General features: G+C 45.4%; 1 protein-coding gene across 1 annotated transcript; it reads left to right on the plus strand.

The window, feature by feature from the left end:
• Positions 1-12436: 12436 nt before the first annotated feature.
• Awat2 (acyl-CoA wax alcohol acyltransferase 2) lies at positions 12437-22651 on the plus strand. The gene is made up of 7 exons (XM_050119681.1): positions 12437-12521; positions 19790-19900; positions 20258-20328; positions 20521-20725; positions 20933-21107; positions 22075-22274; positions 22497-22651. The coding sequence occupies exons 1-7, from the start codon at positions 12437-12439 to the stop codon at positions 22649-22651; spliced, it is 1002 nt and encodes a 333-aa protein (XP_049975638.1).
• Positions 22652-24205: the final 1554 nt, after the last annotated feature.

Consider the following 24205-nt stretch of genomic DNA (forward strand, 5'->3'; position numbering starts at 1 on the left):
TTCAAACTCTATTACAGAGCTACAGTATTGAAAACAGCTTGGTATTGGCATAAAAACAGAGAAGTCGACCAATGGAATCGAATAGAAGACCCTGACTTTAACCCACAAACATATGAACACCTGATTTTCGATAAAGGAGCTAAAAGTATACAATGGAAAAAAGAGAGCATCTTCAACAAATTGTGCTGGCAAAACTGGATGTCAATCTGTAGAAGAATGAAAATAGACCCATATCTATCACCATGCACAAAACTCAAGTCCAAGTGGGTGAAAGACCTCAATATCAGTCCAAACACACTGAACCTGATTGAAGAGAAAGTGGGAAGTACTCTACAACACGTGGGCACAGGAGACCACTTCCTACGTATAACCCCAGCAGCACAGACAGTAAGGGCCTCATTGAATAAATGGGACCTCCTGAGACTGAGAAGCTTCTGTAAAGCAAAGGACACTGTTGCTAAGACAGAAAGGCAACCCACTGACTGGGAGAAGATCTTCACCAACCCCACAACTGACAAAGGTCTGATCTCCAAAATATATAAAGAACTCAAGAAACTAGACCGTAAAAGGCTAATCAACCCAATTATAAAATGGGGCACTGAGTTGAACAGAGATCTCTCAACAGAAGAAGTTCAAATGGCCAAAAGACACCTAAGGTCATGCTCAACTTCCTTAGCGATCAGGGAAATGCAAATCAAGACAACTTTAAGATACCATCTTACACCTGTCAGAATGGCGAAAATCAAAAACACCAATGATAGCCTTTGCTGGAGAGGTTGTGGAGAAAGGGGTACACTCATCCATTGCTGGTGGGAATGCAAACTTGTGCAACCACTCTGGAAAGCAGTGTGGAGGTTTCTCAGGAAATTTGGGATCAACCTACCCATGGACCCAGCAATACCACTCTTGGGAATATACCCAAGAGAGGCCTTATCACACAACAAAAGTATATGCTCTACTATGTTTATAGCAGCATTGTTTGTAATAGCCAGAACCTGGAAACAACCTAGATGCCCTTCAATTGAAGAATGGATGAAGAAAGTATGGAATATATACATATTAGAGTACTACTCAGCAGTAAAAAACAAGGACTTCTTGAAGTTTGCAGGCAAATGGATGGAAATAGAAAACACCATCCTGAGTGAGGTAAGCCAGACCCAAAAAGAGGAACATGGGATGTTCTCACTCATATTTGGTTTCTAGCCATAAATAAAGGACATTGAACCTATAATTCGGGTTCTTAGAGAAGCTAAATAAGAAGGAGAACCCAAAGAAAATCATATAGGCATCCTCCTGAATATTAAACTTCATCAGGCGATGAAAGGAGACAGAGACAGAGACCCACATTGGAGCACCGGACTGAAATCTCAAGGTCCAAATCAGGAGCAGAAGGAGAGAGAGCACAAGCAAGGAACTCAGGACCGCGAGGGGTGCACCCATACACTGAGACAATGGGGATGTTCTATCAGGAACTCACCAAGGCCAGCTGGCCTGGGTCTGAAAAAGCCTGGGTCAAAACTGGTCTCGCTGAACATAGCGGACAAGGAGGACTACTGAGACCTCAAGAACAATGGCAACGGGTTTTTGATTCTACTGGACCTATTGGTTTCGTGGGAGCCTAGGCAGTTTCGTGGATGCTCACCTTACTAGACCTGGATGGAGGTGGGTGGTCCTTGGACTTCCCACAGGGCAGAGAACCCTGATTGCTTTTTGGGCTGACGAGGGAGGGGGACTTGATTGGGGGAGGGGGAGGGAAAGGGGAGGCGGCGGTGGGGAAGAGACAGAAATCTTTAATAAATAAATAAATTAATTAAAAAAAAAGAAAAAAAAAGAAAAGAAAACATTTAGTTGGGGGCTTGTTTACAGTTTTTGTTAGTCCTCCCTTATCATTGTGGCAGGGAGTATGGCTGGACATATGGCTCTGGAGCAGTAGCTGAGAGCTACATCCTGATGCATAGGTAGAGAGAGAAACAGACAGAAACTGGGCCCAGCCTGGACTTTTGAAACCTCAAAGCCCACTCCTAGTGAAATACTTCTCCCAACAAGGCAGCACCTAGTACAACAAGGCCACACCTCATAATCCTTTTAATTATTTCAAATAGTGCCACTCCCTGATAACTAAGCATTCAAATATATGAACCTATGTGGCCATTCTTATTCAAACCCCCGCAAGGTGTATATCAGTTTGAAGAAAGTTGACATATTTTTATGTTGATTCTTCCAACCATGAACACTCTGCCCTCATCTCTATTTATTCAAATAGAAATTTTTGATAGTTTCTTTCATTACCTCTTTATCATTCTCAGCATGTAAATCTGCATGTGTCTTGTTAGATTTACTCTTATGAATTCCTATTTTTGAGTGACTGCGAATGGCATTTACAGTAGTTACCTTTTCTTCCCCGCTGTTATAAAACACCTGACAAAAGCGGCCGAAAGGAACAATTTATTCGAGAGGATGATATGGTCCGAGAGGATATCACCCATCACCTTAGATTATCCTCCGCACATCCCCTCCCAGCTTCATGTCTTCTCTTGGTCTCTCATGAGCTCTCTCAGTGCTGCTCAATGAGTGTGCGCTCACTCCCTGAGCACGGGCCACCCACGCGTGACCATAGCTCCAAGGAAAAGATTCTTGCCCTCCTCAGAAGCCATCAGCTGCTAGTGGCTCCTCAGCTAACATGTATGATTCCCCCATCCATGCTGGAATTTTGAAGGGCTTGATCAAGCCACTTGATCAAGATCTTTTGCAGGTCTTCTACAGATAACCACAGCCGCTCTGAGTTCGTGAACGCAATAGCCGCATGATTCCAAAAGATAGCATTTCCTAGCCCCCATTTCCATGAGCAGGCTCTTATTCTCTCTCACCCTTCCTCTTCTAGGATGCTCCTAGAGTCCTGAGGATGGGGGGTGGTGGTGGTATAGATGATTCACTTAGAACTGAGCACCCAGTCACTAATTCTTAGCACCCTCACTTGTTGAGACTCTACACTACCTTCCACACACCACAAATAGATGCTTCTCTGACCAAGGTTGAGCAGAGCACAGATGTATAGGTATAGGTATAGGTATAGGTATAGGTATAGGTATAGGTATAGGTATAGGTATAGGTATTTAGAAGACTGCTTGATAACATGACCACTTAGCAAAGTAATGACAGTGGGTTCCCCTATGGTGTCTATGACCTCCCAAGCCATAGGCTTTTGGTTAAGTTCTCAGTACAAGGCAAAGATTCCCTCCTATGCTGCAGGCCTCAAATTCAATAAGAGAATGGTTGGTTCCACATGGTATTTTTGCACCAGTGAGCAAATATTTCCTGGCAGTTTGGTATTATAGTATTCAGGGTCCAACACTGGGTAAGACCATCATTTATTTTCGTCCCTCAGAAGTTTGCATAGCACCCTCTAGAACTATGAAAGCTAGCCACCAGGGAGGAAGTTTCCCAGTCAGTTCCCAGATTGATTTCTCTATGTCCTGCAAACATGTGTGGCGTTTCAGCAATAGGGTCCTTAAGACAGTGAAAGTCCAAACTCTTCACCAAGTCTCTTCTACAGCCTCAAAAGGGAGAAGAAACGAGGGCTCCATTACTTCTAGATAGGGCTAGAAATGGCAGCTCCTCATGTCTGCCAGTGTAGTGTGGATGGGTGGGCCTCATTGCCAGCTGTAGGCATGATGGTTTCTGCCCTGGACTTGACCTTCTCTGTTTCCACATCGCCATAGAATTGAAAGCATTGAGACTTGTCTTCAGCCTCATAAGGAGAGTCTACTGGGATCCTCCATTTGTCTTTTTGGCAGGGGTGTATGTAGGTGGGCCTACAGGGTTTTCTCCAGTTTTGACTGGATTAGAATGGCTGTTGTCTGCAAATTTCATGTCTTGCAAGTTTAATATTTTTTTTATAATTCTTTGGCTAGAGAGAACAGGCTTTTGTAGGGCTCTTTTGGGTCTATACCTGTTAATGCCTTTGGTCACTATGTTCTTCAGCTCCAAGCCTGACACCGGTAAGCAAAAGAGAATATAGCTGCCATTCCTCCTATCCCGAGGGCCATGGGATCTCTGCCTTCTTTTTACTTTTAAAAGTCCTCTTATGTTTGCTTTACACATAATGTACAGGAGTCTAGTTGTAATAGTAAGCTGAATAGAGCCAAGGATTTTGACTTCATCTTTCTTCCTCCTGTTTTAATTATATTTATTTCTTTATGTGTAGTGAGGCGTGTGTGCCATGACACATGTGGCGGTCAGATAGCAGTTTTCTGAGTCGTTTCTCTTGCCCCTTTACAGGGACGCTGGGGACTGAAGTCAGCTTATCAGGCTTGGTGGCCTTGTGTGCACTGAACCATCTCACTGGCCCTCTTTCTCCTACTCTAGTTTTTAATTTAAAATTTTTTATACAATATATTTTGATCATGTTTTCCCTCCTCCAACTCCTCTAGGTCCTCCCTCCCTCCCTATCCACCCAATTTTATGTTTTTTCTTTAAACAGAAATGGTAAACGCCTTCCCTTCTTGCCGTTAATGTTTCAAAGAAATACCACGACTTAAAAATGATTCTAACAGAATTTTAGAACATTATTATGTCGGTCCTCAAAAGAGGAATCTTTTGGGCTTTGAGAGCTAAGACCAGTGGTCACATATGTCATATTGGTCTGCTGCAATCAAGTTACTTTGTCATATTCTGCAGAGGTGATGACAGATCCCTGAGGTCTTTGTAAATGCCAGACTTCATTGTGTGGGTTTGTTTCTGTGGCCTGAAGTGAAACATTACTTTGCAATGTCGAGCTTTACCCTCCATCTTTTGTGCTGAAGGAAACCATAATTATTGCAAAATCCAATGTCTTCTCTAGCTCTACACTGAACTTTCCTCTTTCAACATACTCGCCCATATAGAAATTATAGTGTAATAATCCTATAGCAAGGCTTTGCCTAATAACCTGCAATAGACGAGCTGTCTGCTCTTTAGACCTCTCTCTGAACTAAACTTTTGAGAGGGAATAGATAGCAGAGAATTCCAGATTGTCCTTTTTTATTAAGATGTACTGGGAACAGTATAGGCCACTTTGTTGATGAAGGGTGAGCGTTGCCAGTCAGCGATGACAGTCTGGATGTCTGTCTTGCAAGGGACTACGATGATCACACGTGTGCCCTGGCTCTAAGGAAGTGGCAATTCGTTTCCTGTGCCACACCCCCATTCTCTGGCCCCTAGCTCCTGTTCCCCATTCCGTAATTCCACATCTTCTTTTTTCCACTCCCTACTTTATCAACCCTTGTAGAGGCCTTCAAAGACTTCCAGAGAAAGTGGTTTGACATGGCAATCAGCATTTCCATTCAGCTGACATATAATGGTCCCTGGGTTTTCAACCCACTTCAAAGGGAGCCTTTTCAGTGAGCTGTTGAAAGGTGACTCCAGGGCCATTGAGAAATTGCCATACAGAAATCATTATATCTAAGTCACCCTCATTAGGCGCAGCAGCACACAGTGCCATTCTGCCTAAAGATCAGAGGTGTGAGGGAAAACATTCCCTCCTGTCTCGGTGTCCTAGCTTTCGGGCACCTGGAGAATCGCTGTCTTAGCAGGCAGATGAGGATTATATTACTGGACTATCGGTGGTGGAATGTAAGTAAGGAGGTAGACATAATTGAGCAACTGAGAGCCAACCTCGCTGGAAGCTTTTGAGTAAATCCCCGAGGATTTGATGTTTCCTCATCCTCCCACCTGTCCCTAGGGCAATAGGATCACAAGCTCTTTCTGTACTGCTTAGGCCTCCTTGCTGTACTGACCCCAACCTTGTTTCTGACGGTGTCCCTAGATTTGACCTGTTTTGTCCATCCATTTATTCTGTCACCATTTGCCAGTTGTACAATGTGCTGGCACTAGTGTAGGAGCTACAAAAATAGCAATGAATAAAGTAGACATGAATCCATAACCTCAAGAAGTTTATAATCGGGTAGGTAGATGATAACCAGGACTGTAGAATTCCATGGAACATTTAGTCCAACATGCATGCCAGAGCAGAAGAGACAGCCATCTCTCCGGCCCCCAAAGTCTTCAGGGACCCACCCCATGGCTCCTCTAAACTGAGTGAGACCTTTATTGCCTCCCCTACATCATTAAACTATTATTTTGTTTTCTTTGTCAGGCCTCCATCCTCAGTCATTCTCATTTTGACAAATGAGAGAAATGGAAAAATGGTACTCCATTCCCGAAAAGCCCTCTTCCCTCTATAAGGGATGAGCAGCATGAGCATGGGCATGAGGAGATGGGTGACAGGCATGCAAGCACCCTGACCTCCTGAATAATGAAGACTCTGCTGAACAAAGAATAAGGACTAAGGAAATGAGGCAGCTGAGAAATTACATGTGATATGCAAACCTCCTTACGCCACTGAGTGGGTTCCTCTACATTGTGACTTTCTTTGTGACATTTGCCTTGATAGTGTGATCAGGATTTATAGGGTTGCCAAATTTGCAAATGAAGGTACAGAATGCTATTTAAATTTGGATATTATATGAACAATGTTTTAAAATAAGTATGTCGTATGCAATATTCTTTCTGAAGCAGTGATGTTTTAGAGCAAATATATCCAGAATATTGCATGGGATAGATTCAGACAGCACTATCCACTGTCTTATCTGAAATTCAGATGTATTTTACTTGACAACTATGCCTAGGTGAAGTGGAAATTACTGTGCAAAGAAAGGGTTGGTTTTACTTTTGGTCTGTTTTCAGAGGCCTAGGGCAGAACTGGTATGGGTTGGGCTTACATCCAAAGCAGGAAGATGGCTTTCACTAGTAGTGCCTCAGTAAAGGCCATGAGCAGGCCATCTCAAGTGGTGGCTTTGAGTTGGAGAACTGGTGCCTCTATTAGAGAATACTTGTTTCTTTGGGTATGCATGACCATCAACTATCATGGAGCAGGGGTTACCATGGTGACCTATACAATGCTTGACCTTATAGTCATAGCAGTGACATACACAAACAATACAGTGATAGTTAGTTGTGTGGCCATGATGATAAGACTATTTACACTCCTTAGTAGAAGGAGAGAAAGGAGGTTCAGGGACACTCACCTGCCCCCAACTCTATGTGATCTTAGTAGGTGCTACATTCTAAGAGGTAGGTTAACTGAAGTTACGTCTCCATCCGTGCAGCTTCTGTGACATCATCAACCATGCTGGGATGGAAATTTAAGCGACAGAACTTTTTCAGGATCACTCACACTTCTGGAAGGAACCCCATATCCATGCTCCTCTAAGCTAAGTGAAATCCGCAAGTCGGACTTGGGTGGGATGCTTTCCTGGTTCTGTCTTTGGCGCATTATCTAGAGCCAGTAAACGTGTTCATGTCTCCCCCAGGAAAATTCACGCAACATTCTCAGACTCTCTAAGGATCTGTGAGCATAGAGCAGAGAAATGATACCAGGGTTAGGAGTAAGGATTAGAAGATATTGGAAAGTCTTAGCCATTTCCATGGTGTTAGGATGGGGAGAGCGTTGCCAACGCTGAGTACACGGTCTTTTCTGTACAGATGGGAAGGAGAGCTTATAGAATATTCCAGGTCATCATACTGTCGGTGTGAGCTCTTCAGTGTCCAACACCTACAAGACAATGTCTCTCAGAGGGAAGGCATCCTGGGAGAGGGTTATTTTATCTTGGAGTCTTCAAATGCCTTGCCTATTTTCTCCCTCTTCTCAATGATAGTGACCTAAGCAGCCTACGTGGGCAGCATTTTACAGTCCAGGAACTGACTGGCTGTCTGTCTGTTACTGCCTATCATCTCCTGTTTACAAATGAGGAACCCAAGAGGCTTTGTTCAGTGCCTCCTAGAATGACCCTTCGTCCATTCGGGTTTTTGTTTGTGTAACAAATGTCAGCGAGCATCTCTTTCCATGGCCTGTGTTAGCAGCTTGGTTAGGAGAATAGTAAGACCTGACCAAACAGAGGCTTCCCACAGCAGAGTGAAAGGTTAGGAAGCAGGGCCAGGGGAGCAAGGGCACTTTCCACTGAGACAAAGCTGGAGTCTTGGACATCACAGTGACTCTTCTCCCCTTGAACCAGCACACTGGGTCCCTGGGCCAGCCTTTTCTGTACCTCCCTATGCCAGTTCTATGTTTATGGACATAGAGCTTCATTCCACAAATAGGAATGGTCTTAGAACGTTGCCCAAACCTGTCGGTAGTAATGGTACATGCCTATAATCCTAGCAGTTTTTTTTTTCCTGGGACAGGGTTTCTCTGTGTTGTTTGATCCTAGTAGTTTGGAGGTCAAAGCATGAAGATTGTGAGTTTGAGGCCAGCCTGGGCTATATAAGGAGAGCTTGTCTCAAGAATGAAGCCAGAACCCAAACCAAACAAGTTTCCCTGACAGGAGCCCGGATCTTAAGAAGGTGTGATATCCTCCTGTCCTGAACAATGAAGTAAGCAAGATAAAAAAGGAGATCTGGGCTAGCAGGCCTTTCTGTACTGGCCAAGGTCCCATAAGCCCTTAGGGGAACTTAGATCACGAACCATTTACTCTGTGTACAGGTAGACCTGGTACAACAAGTAGGTGATAGAGATGGATGGGATGAGCCGTGTGTAAATCATAGAGGTGGCTAGGTTCTGACAGCTTATCTTTGCCTGGCATTTAGGACAAGTCACTCTTCCTGTCTAGAAGCTAGCTGCACCTCCTCAGTGCCAATAGTACGAAGGCCAGAGTCTATATGCTGGGTTACAGGCTGTTTTAGAGACTGACCCTGATACCCTTTTCAGCCCCGCCCCCTACTTCTGACAGGCCCTTCACAGAACCAGCAATCTAGCAAGGCAGGACGTGAGCTGCTCTCAACAGCCACTAGGGGTTTCCTTCAGGGCTGCATGACACAAGACCAGATCCAGGAATGACGATAAGCGAGAGAAAGGTTCGTGGCAGGTCCTCCGCAATACAACTTCCTTCTTGAGGCATCTGGGCGTCGCAAGGACCTGTTTTGGGAGTGACATCATGTTACATGTCTGTAAGACCTAACCATGTCTCAATGCCTTCACTATTGCTAACTTAGCTTGAGACACCATTGTGCACCAGAGATGATTGAACCAGCTCTTCAAAGATTCTCTTTCTTCTCTACCCCTTCAAAAATATAAGCCAATCCTCTCTCTTCTTAAAATCCTTCAGTAATTGCCCATTTTGTTCAGGATGAAAAGCGAAATCCATACCTTGGCCTACAAGGCCTTTCATGATCTGAGTCCTACTAATCTTGTCAACCTTATGGCCTCAGTTCCTGTCACAGGTTTGCCTCGTGTCTTCTTGTTGCTTCTGGAAACCTGCCAAGCACACCTTATTGCAAGGGCTGGGTCCTGGCTGGTGCCTCTGCCCGGATGATTAGCCTCTGTGTGCCTTGCGTCCTCATCTCTTTCAAACCTGTGTTTGAGGCCTACCTTTCCAGCGTGGCCTACCACAATACTTGTCTTGAAACCATGAAGCTCTTCCCAGCCAACCCCTCCTCAGTTTGAAAACTCGGCAATCTGTATGTTTCCCAGTCTGCTCTTTTATCACTTTGTACCCTAATTAAGTAATTAATTTTACTCATCTATCTTCCCTCACCAGAATGTAAGCTTCTCAAGAGCATTAATTAGTTTTGCTTTATTTTCTTCACTGACGCAGCCCAGCTGTGTAGGGCAGTGCCCAGGACAAACTATACTATCACTAATTACGCCGCCCGAAGAAAGCTTTTCCAGTCATTCACTCTTAATGAACTTGCTGTCTAGCGCGCGTGGCTGGATTGAGATCCGATCATATTCCACCTCGGCATGGCATACACATTTGGAGTTGTCACCGCCTGCCAGGGATGTATGACAGACACGATGACAACTACATGCATGTCTGCTTTTATACATACATCGTCACCGTGTGTAAGTGATATGGGTACATGCATTGAGAAGTCAGATTTTAAAATTCATTTCTTTTTACTATGACTTCAAAGGAGCTTTTTAAAAAACAAAATTCAATTATAAAAAGTTCAACCTACAGAAAGTTCAAGGAATCATGTGTGAACCTGCCACCTAGATAGTGCAGATGACACTGTCATCTATTTTACATGTCGCATCTATTTTACATGTAAAATACATCTATTTTACATGCCCACCATCCCTTTGTCTACCTATAATAGGCTCTATGTACAATGAAAATAGATTGCAAGCATCCCATCCGTCACCCCAAGCACATCAGCATGAATAAAAGTTCAATGTTTATTTGTAGGTAAAAGTTACATGTGGTGGAATGCAGAAATGATAAACGCTCGTGCATTATATTTAAAAGACCACCTTTCATTACATTTCTTTAGTTATTGTGGTGGGTTGCAGCATGAGCATGCCAAGGCACATGCATGGCAGTCAAAGGACCACTCCCCAGGGTCCCAGGGATTGAACTCAGGCTGTCAGTTTTGGTGGTAAGCACCTCTCCTGCTGAGCCATCTCATCGGCCTGATTGTTGTATTTTTTTAAAACAACTTTTTAAAGATTTCCTTATTTTATGTGCATGAGTGTTTTGGTTGTGTGTATGTCTATGCACCATCTAAAAGCCTGGTGCCTCAGTAGGTCCCATTTATTCAATGAGGCCCTTACTGTCTGTGCTGCTGGGGTTATACCTAGGAAGTGGTCTCCTGTGCCCACGTGTTGTAGAGTACTTCCCACTTTCTCTTCAATAAGGTTCAGTGTGTTAAGACTGATATTGAGGTCTTTAAACCACTTGGACTTGAGTTTTGTGCATGGTGATAGATATGGATCTATTTTCATTCTTCTACAGATTGACATCCAGTTTTGCCAGCACAATTTGTTGAAGATGCTCTCTTTTTTCCATTGTATACTTTTAGCTCCTTCATCGTAAATATAGAAAAATGGTTTCTAGCTATAAACAAAGGACATTGAGCCTATAATTTGTGATCTTAGAGAAGCTAAATAAGGAGAACCCAAAGAAAAACATATAGGCATACTCCTGAATATTAACCTTCATCAGGCGATGAAAGGAGACAGAGACAGAGACACACATTGGAGCACCAGACTGAAATCTCAAGGTCCAAATCAGGAGAAGAAGGAGAGAGAGCACAAGCAAGGAACTCAGGACCGCGAGGGGTGCACCCACACACTGAGACAATGGGGATGTTCTATCGGGAACTCACCAAGGCCAGCTGACCTGGGTCTGAAAAAGCCTGGGATAAAACCGGTCTCGCTGAACATAGCAGACAATGAGGACTACTGAGAACTCAAAAACAATGGCAATGGGTTTTTGATCCTACTGCACGTATTGGCTTTGTGGGAGCCTAGGCAGTTTGGATGCTCACCTTACTAGACCTGAATGGAGGTGGGTGGTCCTTGGACTTCCCACAGGTCAGGGAACCCTGATGGCTCTTTGGGCTGACGAGGGAGGGGGACTTGATTGGGGGAGGGAGAGGGAAATTGGAGGTGGCGGTGGGGAAGAGACAGAAATCTTTAATAAATAAATAAATAAGTAAATAAATAAATAAATAAATAAAATTGCTGAAAAAAAAAAAAAGCCTGGTGCCAAGGATCCCCTGGGACTGGAGTCATGGACAGTGATGGGTTGCCATATGGGTGCTGGGAATTTAACTTAGGTCCTCTAAAGAACATGTGCTCTTAATCATCGAGCCCTCTCCCCAGCCCTCCATTCGCTGTATTTTGATGTCTGCTTTCGATATGTGCAACTCAAAATCCTATCAAGATATTGAGAACATTACCGGGCCCCCCAAAATTTTCATCAAATGACTTCTCAGTTAATCCTTAGTAGATGCAACACCTGCTTTGATTTTTCCTAATCGACACGCTTTGTCTATTCCAGAACGTTACGAACACAGAATAACACGGTATGCACCAACATTTGTCTAATCACTCAATAGAAAATTTGTTCAGCACCCACTCTCTGCCCACATACATGTGATGTCTTCACTGCAATGATCTGAAGGCCAAAGGTGTTGCTAGACCTGGCCTGTGACCTTGTCAGCCCTCCAGATAGGTTCTTCCCAAGATCATCAGCAGTTGGGTCTGCAAAGATGTAGGCCCTGAGTCTGCCCCATCCGAGTCCAGGATTTCTTCCTGCCCACAGCTCTCCCATTTATTTTCAGATTGGGGTTGGCAGCCTCTCACCAGCCCCATCCCACCCACTCACTTCCCACATCACGGCGTCATCCATTATCCAGGTGTATAGTGGGGGTGTCACAATCTCAACCCAGGCTGAGTTCAAGTGGGTGAAAGTGCAGTTGGGTAGGCAGCTGGAAGGAACTGGACAAGCAGAGGCGGTGGGAGGTCCTGCAGTCCTGTGAAAGGGTGGGGCAAGGGGCGGAGAATAGGCAACAGCTGGAGAAGAAAGCCCAGGAGAGGAAACATGGCAAGTCCTGGAGCAGTGAGGGCTAGACAGCTAAACAGCATTTACCTGGAGCTCCTGAGATTCTGGACATAATGTTCTGGCCCACCAAGAAGGACATCAAGACCGCCTTGGAGGTCCTCGCTGTTTTCCAGTGGGCCCTGAGTGCCTTTGTCATAAGTGAGTCTTCAACTACTCAGAGAGACATTCAGCTTCATGGGCTTGCCTCGTATTGAAGGTTCTAGGGTGGTAGGATGTTCATTGTTCAAATTTTGTGTTGTTCTAGGCAAACTATAAGAGTTGTTAATCCTTGTCTGTGGCCTCAGCCATCCGGGTGGGGTAACTGTGAGGTCTGTGTGACCACATGGACATGGGCATGGCCATGCATGTGTCTGTGCAGGGTTCTCTCTCTCTCTCTCTCTCCCTCTCTCTCTCTCTCTCTCTCTCTCTCTCTCTCTCTCTCTCTCTCTCTCTCTCTGTGTGTGTGTGTGTGTGTGTGTGTTTGCGCATGCACATCTTGCTTTAGGTTTGCCTAGTGAGCACCAACCGGGTCTACAGTGAAGTATAGAGGCCATGCTATGGAATCATTGCAAACAAGTTCACTGAAGTCAGCCAAAGAGAAGGGCGTGGCTGCAATCTCAGGAAATCAAGAAAACTGTGATGAAAGAGTTGACTTTGGCAGAGGGAATCTTTAGAAACCTATTGCCGAGAGGAATTGAACTATGTTTCCACCATTTTCAACATCTATACCCTTCATGAAAATTACATGTTGGTCATGGTGTTCTATATACTAGAGCAAACCATCACTGCAGGAGGGGTCCTGAAAAAAATTCTTGCAGGAACAGTAGTTCATGTGAATACTGCCAGGAGTCAAGGGTATGAATTAGGTGATCTTGTCAGAGCTCTGAGAATGAGGACTCTAGGCAGGCCCCAAGAACATGTCCCTAGTACAACGGGATGCCAATGAAGAGGATAGTGGGCTTTTCCTACCCCAACCATCAGACTAGCCACAGAGGAGGAGACCAAGGGGAGGTACCAGAACCATCTAATACTGAATGATGGGTGAGAGCAATCAGAACTGGAAGCAACCAGATAAAGGAATTCTTAAATATTAGTTTGGCCCCTGTGTTTTCACATGTAGTATTTCATTTTAGCTGGTGCTAGCCTTGCAAAGTAGAAGCTATTATCATGTTAAAAAGCCATACTGGTCGCTCTACATGTAATGCTCAATGATACAGAGTGTTAGCTAACATACAATGGCCTCTTTTTACATGCCAAACACTAGTCTAGCCACCACATGTGACTAATAATTTGCATTGTGTAGAGGAAGAGCTGAATTCCATGTAGTAGAAGCCATTTGTCCAAGATCCCAAGCTAGGCAGTAGAGGAACTGGGCTGGTAGTGAGCACATAACGGCTAACATTTTGCTTGAGAGTTTCTTTGTCTTTTGCATCTGCTCACTGCTGGTTGGGAAAGGGTGTGGAGCTTCGTGTGTGCACTAGACTGGCAGTCTAGTGAGACTACGTTTGTGCTCACACTAGATGCACCAAACAGGTTGGTAGGAGGCTCAACTCACTGTGGACTTTTGTTCAAGTTGGTACAGGCATTGCCAACTATAACTGGCAAATGAGGCTGCAGGGGTTGTCCTAACATAGGAAGGGAAGTGTATCGTCTCTCGAGTGTACTATCTTTCTACTCTTGCCAGTCTTGGCTTGTTACTGTCTTTCCACCTTTCCATCATGATGACTGTGTTCCCACAAGACAGCAAAGTCCCCAAGGTCAAGGAACTGAGTTCGAATTTGGGAAGAATGACTATTCGTTGAAGGTCTAGGAAGCTTGAACCTTTAGGGTGGCTCCTCTTTCCTTCTTCCGTCCAATCATGAATCTCATGCTTCAGACATAGCTGTGTTAACTGTGTGTATGCATAGGCATAAATGATGGAGATTATAAATGCATATATAACACATACACATATGTATGCACATATATGCATATAGCTATGAGATATACATATAACATAGATGTTGAAAATAGTTTCTGAAGTCAAAGTAACAGTTTAGACTCTAACTCTGTTCATTATCTGGGCAACCTTTAGTAAGTTACTTCTCCTCGTTCTTCATAGTATTTAGGGTATATTCATCAGGACACTCTAGGTGAAATCTGGTGGCGTAAGTGTAGAAATGGTCATTTCTTGTTCACACTAAAGGCATCAAACAGGTTGGTAGGAGTCTCAGCTCACGGTGGACTCTATTGATCAAGGTGGTATTGGCACCATCCCCGGAAAAAGTAGCTTTAAGGGCTACCATAGAATAGAAAGGGGAAATGGAGACCCTATATGCAGTTCTAGTTGCTGTTGACTTAAGTGATAAATAAGGTACAGTCTTATTTTGAATTTCCTTAATTATAAATGAGGTTGAGAATCTTTTTGTATGTTCCTCAGCAATTAGGTATGGTTTTTTTTTTGAGACAGGGTCTCACTATGTAGCCCTGGTTGGCCTAGAATTCACTGGGTAGACCAGGCTGATACCAAACTTACCACCTGCTTCTGCCTCTTAAATGCTGGGTTTACAATTGTGTGCCACCACGCCCAGCTTGAGTTGATTCTTGAGGGGCAAATAAAAAATTGGTGAAGAAGGGATGAGCCTTGGGGACAGTACATAGGCCCATGAAAAGGCCCGGATGAATGCGAATCTGGAGTAGTCAGAGGGCTGGCGTGAGTAATTGTGATGGGAGTGAGCTCAGACTTGGTACTTAATACACTTTTATGGAAGAAAGGAAGGAAGGATGGGGGAGGAGGAACTGGAGGAGCAGGTGGGGGAGAATTACAGCGAACACTGACAAAGGAGCTTGGCTTTTTCTTGTGAGGTTATGTGGCATAGGGTTTGGCACAGGGTGATGACATTAGTGCCGTGGTTTTGAAAGTCTGTTTGTGCTCTTGGGAGTAAACCAATGACAAGGAGGCAGGAAGGGAAGCAGTGACAGCAGTTTTGTCAGGCTGTTGAGAGAGGGTGGTGATTTGAACCAGGCCCGTGGTGCTGGGGATGGAGAGAAGAAAAGCTAGGAGGGAGCCAGTGCATAGAGAAGAATTAATACAATGTGAGGATTAAAAAAATGCCAGTGAGAAAAAGCGAAAGCAAGGTCCAGCCCACAGGTGCCAGTGTGGGCTGGCAGAGGGCAGGTGGTACAGAAAAAGATCCAGAACGGAGGAAACAAGGGTGAGTACAGGGAAAAAGTGGACTCCAAGGACCTCCTGAACTTCAAATTTGGTTCCGTACTGAAAAGACAGGTAGTGTGGGAAGAGCTCTTGGTACTGGTGACAGAAGATGTGGGCACCAAGCTGGCCCCTTTTCACCAACGGGATGTGTGTGTGTGTGTGTGTGTGTGTGTGTGTGTGTGTGTGATTGTGTGTGTGTGGGTCCTTCTCATCCCCCCAGTTCTTTTCCCTTGATGGAGTGCCATATCCACCTGGACCCCAAAGACTTTGTGAGAAGACTTCTGTAAGAGCCCTGGCAGGAGAGGGAAGACTGGCATTTTGCAGATGCGGAGCTAAGGTTCGGCAATGGAAGCGTAGATGGAGGATTCATTCCGTCACAAGGTGTTCCCCGAGCCACGCTCGCAAGATGCCTTTCGTCATGCTTGTGTTTGAGCAAACCCTAAGAGAAATGAGGTGTCTCTTGTACTAGACCCATACTCTCTTTAATTAGCCAAGAAATTTTCTGTGGTTCTTGTCCAGAGGCTACAAGTGCTGGCCTTTGCGCTACCCATAGTTCTGGTCCCCAGAATCAGTCACTTTGTAATGTGCTGCCTTTAAAAAAATACTTCTGAATTTTACTATTTGGAATTTCTGAACACTGCTATTGTATGATGTAACAATTTTAGGCATTCTCTGTTGACTTCCCAACACAGGAAATGAGAATTGAATTCTATATGATATGCTTGAGTATATTTGCCTCTTCCAAAGCTCTTATTGCTCCTCCTCCTCCTCCTCCTCCTCCTCCTCCTCCTCCTCCTCCTCCTCCTCCTCCTCCTCCTCCTCCTCCTCCTCCTCCTCTTCTTCTTCTTCTTCTTCTTCTTCTTCTTCTTCTTCTTCTTCTTCTTCTTCTTCTTCTCTCTACATAGCCTTGGCTGTCCTGGAACTCACGATGTAGATGAGGCTGTCCTAGAACTCATAAATCTGCCTGCCTCCGCTTTTCCAGCACCAGGCTCCTTCCAAAATTCTTATAGTGCAGTTTTGGGTAAATGTCTGACTACAATTAGGAAATAAACATACTGATATTATATTTTTTTGTGTGACTTGTTTTTTCTTGGAACTAATAATTGACTCATTTACATTTTAATTAACAATTTTAAAGATTTATTTATTTTCATTGTATAGTAGAAATGTTTTGCCTGCATGCATGCATGTATGTACACCATGTGCTTACATATTGGATCCTCTGGAACTGGGGTCACGGATGGTTGTGAACACTGGGAATCAAGCCCAGGTCCTCTGCAAGAGCAACAAGTGCTTTTAACTGCTGAGCCATCTCTCCAGCCCCTAATTTTTTTCGTTTCCTAGATATCTTTTAGTTATTTTTAACTTGCCCGCAAGCATTTCACACACATGGTAATCTTTCAATATGTGCAAAGACATGAGGAGTCTTTAATATTTCTCTCATGTTTTCTTTCCTTGAGGACAGTATTGCTGGAACCCAGCATCTCCCTCTTACAGTCTGGCCTTATGCACAGCTGCTATTACCAGAGTGCTTATGGCCACTTAGGCAAAGTTTAAGGCGCTTACTCTTGGGGTATGAAAAGGTGAGGCTGGACTGGAATGTGACTAAGGGTGGGGGTCACTTTAAATGTGGACTCTAGGAGCCTTGCTTATTTCCTTCCAGCCCTGCCCATGCTCAGTTTCCTCTTCTGTTGACCCTTTTCCACCGTGGATTCTCTGACTTCTCCACCATTTTGATGTAGCATGCCATCCAGTAGTATTCAGGAGAAAGGGTTTGGGAGACAAATTATCTGAGAAAATATATCTGAAATTGGCTGTCCTCTCATCTGAGCAACCATTTCGCTGCATCTAGAATATTTCAGCTCTAGCTAATGTAAGGACTGAAGTTCTCCAAATGATAGTAAGTTGTAAATACTATGAATCATGAATATGTTAGGCAGGCATGGCATCTTACAACTTTGGAAGCTGAAGCAGGAGGATTGCTACGAGTTGAGGCCAGCCTGGGCTGTCATACTGTGTTGCGAGACTGTCTCAGACCAACCAACTAACTGACAAGAATACATCTGATATACCTAGTGTGTCAAATCCCACAGCTTAGTAACACAGCACATTGCCCCATGCTGGTTGTATATCATGGTGTTGAAGCTATGGCTTGTTGCTGCTGGCCACCATACAACAGAATGGTACCACATATTGCTAGCACAGGAAAAGAGGAAAATTCAGTTTTTGCTGGATTCCTGCTGGTTTTCCACCACCATAAGCTACAAAACATTGTAAGTTAAGCTGTTTTAAGTTGAGACCCACCTGTATCTGAGTCCAGAATACTTTTTTATTCTTTTCTCATACAGTACATCCTGACCACCGTTATCCCTCCCTCCACTCCTCCCAGTCCTCCTCCTGCACCTCCCCTCTCCCCCAGATCCATGCCTCCATTTCCCTTCAGAAAAGAGCAGGCCTCCCAGGGACATCAACCAAAGATGACCTAACAAGTTACGATAAGGATGGGCACCATCAAGGCTGGACACAGTAACCCAGTATGAGGAAGAGTCAGAGACTCTCACTTTTAGGGGTCCCAAAAGAACATTGAGCTATACAACCATAACGTGTATGCAGAGGACCTAGCGCAGACCCGCGCAGGCTCTGTGAATCAAGAATCTTGTTTGGTTCTTTTTTTTTCAGAGAATAATTCTTCCATTAACGATTTGCATAGAGGAGAGAAGACATAGTGTTCTAATTAGTTTCTTGTCAGCAATCCATCCAGGCTTCTGCTGTTTGAGCTTGGGCTTCCTCCCTGCCTCTTGTGATGTCTGGTCCTCCAGATTCTGAGTCTTTCCTGACTTTTCCAAAGAAAAGAGACTTCCTATGTTCAGCAAGACCGGTTTTAACCCAGGCTTTTTCAGACCCAATGAGAACTACTGAGACCTCAAGAACAATGGCAATGGGTTTTTGATCCTACTGCACGTATTGGCTTTGTGGGAGCCTAGGCAGTTTCGTGGATGCTCACCTTACTAGACCTGGATGGAGGTGGGTGGTCCTTGGACTTCCCACAGGGCAGGGAACCCTGATTGCTCTTTGGGCTGATGAGGGACGGGGACTTTATTGGGGGAGGGGGAGGGAAAGGGGAGGCGGCGGTGGGGAAGAGACAGAAATCTTTAATAAATAAATAAATAAATAAAACAACAAAAAAGAGACTTCCTGTAGGCATTGCCATTGCAGGTGCTTAGAGACCAGCTTGCCGCTTTTTAAGCCTGTTGTGTCTCCCTGCATTTGCTTTATGAACACATGTTTTACTGATACCGCATCTACTGTTGGCATAGTTCAGACTCTTCTTCTCTTTGTGTACCTACATTCCTAAACTATTTTAATCATTTTCATGAGACTCCAATAAGTCAAGACAAAATGTGTTAATGTATTCAATTAGAAGGGTTTTTTTTTTTTTTGTCTTTCTAACCTTTTGGCCCATTTCCCACACTATCTTACTCTTGGCTGCTTACATTTCCAGTGTAATTCCAAGTGGATGCGGCACCCACCTGTGGCTCTTTAGTCATTCTTTCCTGTCTTCCTTCAGCCGAGCACAGTTCCTTATCTTATTATACTTTGTTCCTTGCTTTGTGTGCTTCCACTCTGGTGAAGGCAGGTGCTAGCTTTCTCTGGCATCTCCTCTCCTGATACTTTACAGCAATGGTTTTCCACCTTCCTTAACGCTGTGACCCCTTAACACGGTTCCTCATGTTGTGGTCACCCCCAAGCATAAAAACAGCTTTGCTGCTACTTCATAACTGTAATTTTGCTACTGTTATGCATGGTAATGTAAATATCTGATATTTGACCCCCAAAGGGGTCACCAATCACAGGTTGAGAACCACTACCTTATGGGGAAGACATTGAGAAGAAAATGTGAGTCATCAGAAATTATTCTAAGAGTTCAAATATCCAGTGGCCATCAGTGGCCCCTGTCCTTACCTCCACCATATACACAATGCTGGGGCAGGCTTCGGGGGTGGAGGCCATGGGAAGCACAGCTATGAGGAACACATTTGTCTTCTAGACCCAAATCAGGTTGAGAAGGTCCAGGGGCACATGGACATGTGGGCCATCTGTAAGTGGAAGGGTGACTGGTGAGTGGGCCTTGGTCAGAGCGTGTGTGATTTTGGGGTAGATGGAACTCAGTGGGGGTAGTGTGGGCGTGAGGGATTGTCCACAATTCATTGACGTTGGGCTGGGGTCTCTCTAGTAACCACGGTGATCCTTGTCAACCTCTACTTGGTGGTGTTCACATCGTACTGGCCGTTCACCGTGCTGACGCTCATTTGGCTGGCGTTTGACTGGAAGACTCCGGAGCGAGGTGAGTGCCTGGTGGGATGTGTTGCCGTATGTTCCTCTCGCTACTCTCCTAACCCTGGGAGGCTCTGGGCAGTTCCCAATCAGTCTTTGAGCCTGTCCCTCCCTGGGCTAGGAAAGCTGATGGAAGTGCTCCTTTTAAGGTCTTGGAAAGACCCATTTTGGAGCTGGAGTTGGCAAGAGGAAGAAAGGGGTGGGTGTGGGTAAGGAAGCAGAGGCTGGGCCCATTCTAAGTTGTTCTTGATATGCCCGTTCTAGTTGCCATGTAAGAGGGCAGGAAAAGGTGAGGGGACCCCATGGTATCCCCAAAGGAGGCCAGAGAAGGAGAGCGGGGGTAGAAAGAGCTTGACTGTGTTTTCAGGAGGCCGTCGTTTCGCCTGTGTGAGGAGGTGGCGTCTGTGGAAACACTACTGCAATTACTTCCCAATCAAGGTGAGCCTGGGATAGCATTGGATTGGGATTAGGGTACAGGGTGTGACCACATGGGGGCCTGGGAAAACAATGACCCCTGGGCATGCGCATTGCCCAGCCTGCATGACTGGAATTCATGAGTTCCAGTTCTCTAGCCAGAAGAGGAGCTTCCCTCTCTGTCTTTAGCTCTTCTGTGTTGACCTTCCTCTACAGATTCTGAAGACGCATGATATTTCCCCCAGCCATAACTACATCCTTGCCTGTCATCCTCATGGGCTCATGGCCCATTCATGCTTTGGTCACTTTGCCACTGACACATCAGGCTTCTCCAAGGTCTTTCCTGGCATCACCCCTTACATACTCACACTAGGAGCCTTTTTCTGGGTGCCTTTCTTCAGAGACTATGTGATGTCTACAGGTGAGTGGCTTCTGGGGCATACCGCCACATAGACGGCGACCCTAAGGAGAACCAGGGCATGTGTAAGAGCAGCTTCAAAGCTGCCTACCAGCTCCCTAGAAACACAGGCTGGAGAAGATGCTCCCTGCTCCTTGTAGAGGGGAGTGGGGAAGAATAGTTTGCAGGGGTGGGAGTAACCAAGCACCTTTGGCTTTTTCTGCCCACCAGGGGCCTGCTCTGTGAGCCACTCCTCCATAGACTTTCTGCTTACCCAGAAGGGCACAGGCAACATGCTTGTCGTGGTGGTTGGTGGCCTGGCTGAATGCAAACACAGCACGCCAGGCTCTACCACCCTGGTCTTGAAGAATCGGCATGGCTTTGTGCGCATGGCCCTTCGACACGGGTAAGGACAGCTGCTGGGACATAGGGGTGGGATGGGGTGGGGAGGATGTTCAAAAGCCCATCAGGGAAGAACACCTGGCTTTGCAGTAGTTAAAGAAAAAGAAGCTTGCAAACAATTGTGAATAGAACCATCATTAAAATATTGATGTGTGTGTGTGTGTGTGTGTATGCACGCACACATGCACACACATGCTTGCCCTTGAGTCCCTGCATGTGGAGGGCAGAGGTCAACTTGTGTATTTATTGTTCCTCAGGCTCAGTCCACCTTCTCTTTAGAGCCAGGGTCTGCCACTGGCTTGGAATTTATCTGGTAGAGTAGGCTTAACCGGCAAGCCTTAGCGATCCACCCATCTCCATCTCCCTGGCATCCCCAGCATGCCACCATACCTGACTTTTTTTCTGGCCATTGAACTCAGGTCCTCATGCCTGCATGGAAAGCACCTTGCCAACCGAGCTAGCACTCCAGCTTCTCTATATAAATGTTATTCAATTTTGTCAGTTCAAAATAAAGAAAAGGGCAGAGGGAAAGAAAACCACCTATGGGTTCGAAGAGAGCTGGAAAGGGTGCTGTCCAGGCCTTGTGATAGCCTTAGCCTCTCATTAATACCAGTCTCTCTACAAAAGGACTGTGGTTGCACCTTAGAGCAGAAAAGGCCTCACTTCTTAACATGTGGGCTGAGGGAAAAAAAAAAAAACCAAATGAAATGGCCTTTGGGTGTTATCTGACAGTGGTTCAGATTTGGGCATTCCCGGGGATCTCTGGGCTTTCAGAAGACACTGTTTCATCCCGAAAGGCAGCCTGGCCTAGGTAGGCCATGGGACACCGTAGTCAGCTGACACCTTGGTACAGCTGGATTTGAGGTCTAGGGGGCCTGTAGGCAGACCCAGGGGATACTGATGTTCAGCATGTCATCTACAGCAGGGTCCCCGTCTTTCTGCGTATTCAAGGACTTGCTTTTCTTCTGCAGGGCGTCTCTAATCCCTGCTTATGCCTTCGGAGAGACGGACCTTTATGACCAGCACATTTTTACTCCCGGGGGCTATATCAATCGCTTTCAGAACTGGTTCCAGAAGATGGTACACATCTACCCCTGTGCTTTCTATGGGCGCGGCTTTACCAAGAACTCCTGGGGCCTTCTGCCATATTCTCAGCCAGTAACCACTGTTGGTGAGTGGGCCCTTTTATTGGAAGCCTTGGTTTAAGTTCTAGGATTCACTTCTGTGGCTGAGCCTCGGAATCCTGACTATGGTCGGAGGCAGGGAGGCTGGCTAGGATGGGCGCTGAGCAGAGGGTCAGGGTGGAGAGAAGCTGAGTTCCAGGATGAGGGCTGTCCTGTGGAGTGAACTATTCTGATGCTTTTCTCTTTCCCGTTTCCCTTCTCCTTGGCAGTCGGCGAACCTCTACCTCTGCCCAAGATTGAGAATCCGAGCCGGGAGATTGTGGTCAAATACCACACACTCTATATTGATGCTCTCCGCAAATTGTTTGATCAACATAAGACCAAGTTTGGCATCTCGGAGACCCAGGAGCTGGTGATAGTTTGAAAGACATTCCCCTGGCTGGATGGTGTAGAACTGGTCACAGCAGGCCAGTGTGCACCTATGATGCTTCACGCGTGACTGGAGCAGTCCTCACTGGAGGGAGGTGGGGCTGTGTCCATTCGGTTGGTTTCTGTCTCCATCCTTTTCCACTTCCATCTCTTTCTCCTAGTTTTTTCCCTTTTCCGCTGAGACAGAGACGACCCTAGGCTTCACTGAAGTTACTGGAGGTTGCTCTGAGCAAACCTGGGATAGAATAAAGAGCCCATCTCTGGTACTGTGTGCTTCAGCTAGTCTGTTTGGAGGACTCTAGGACCTTGTGCGTCTGTCATTCTCCAGGACTGGGTACCTCAAGGGCCAGGGGACATTGGGTTCAGAGAGCAGCACATTCAGGACCTGTGATTTTTAGGGGCAATTCATCACTTCTTATCTGTTTTTTCAACGCTAAAATGAGACTCATAATCCTTCCTCTGCTCACCTCAAAGGCTGCTGGCAAATTTTAATGTTCCTTACTGCATGTTACTAAACCTGGAAAATTGGAGAGCTACACAAATTTTTTTTCTCCTCCAGTCATCTAATCCATTTCCTATCCCTAAACACTGTCCTAAAGTTCATGGTGTCTTGCTTTCTAAAAGAAAGTACAAGGCAGTATTTTGAAAGGTTAAGTAATTGATACCTTGGTGATTCTTGTCTATTACCTACTTTCCACCCTATAAAGCTATACAGGAATGGTCAATGGTTTAGATCTAATTTTCCCATTTCCACCCAGGAAACTTGCCCACACTCACTACCCCATCCCTATTAACTCTGCTCTTTGATAATCAAATGGGATGCCTGGCTTCCAGCAACTACAAAGAACTTGTTTTCTGAGTTTCTGAGTGGCAAGTCTCTCACACTCTTAGCCCAGCGGTTGTTGTAACCACGTATTACACAATTTGGTGCACATACCCTCTTAGATGGTTGTCATCTGGTCCAATCGTTTTCCTGCATTAAGTTTGTCAAGTTGGTTTTTTTTGTTTTGTTTTGTTTTGTTTTTCGAGATAGGGTTTCTCTGTGGCTTTGGAGCCTGTCCTGGAACTAGCTCTTGTAGACCAGGCTGGTCTCGAACTCACAGAGATCCGCCTCCCTCTGCCTCCCGAGTGCTGGGATTAAAGGTGTGCGCTATCATTGTCCAGTTTTTAAGCCAACCTGTGTACTTCCTACAGTGTGACATTCCTGCTCTGTCGTAAATGCCTAGCCCGTGTGGTCGTTTGCACACTGTATGACAGAAGTGTGGTCGTCTGCTGTGGTCTTTTCTGCCTGCGCTGTTTCTTGTGCCAGAGGTTCCACTTTCCTTCTATACGGTGTCTTTTTTTTTCTTTTTCTTTTTGCTGCTGAGCATCAAACCCAGGTCCTGACACTAAAGATAGTCTACCACTGTGTGACATCCCAAGGTGTTCTAAAATTTTCTAGGCTTCTGCGACTGAAACCCACTCTCCAAAGCAGCCAGAGGACCAACCTGGGTATCATTATCATCTGACCACTGCAGGCTCAGGTTCATCCACATTACTTGGGGGTCAC

The sequence above is a fragment of the Alexandromys fortis genome, unplaced genomic scaffold, assembly GCF_014885135.2.
Source record: "Alexandromys fortis isolate MF-2015 unplaced genomic scaffold, M_Fortis_MF-2015_v1.1 scaffold_155, whole genome shotgun sequence".
Taxonomy (NCBI): domain Eukaryota; kingdom Metazoa; phylum Chordata; class Mammalia; order Rodentia; family Cricetidae; genus Alexandromys; species Alexandromys fortis.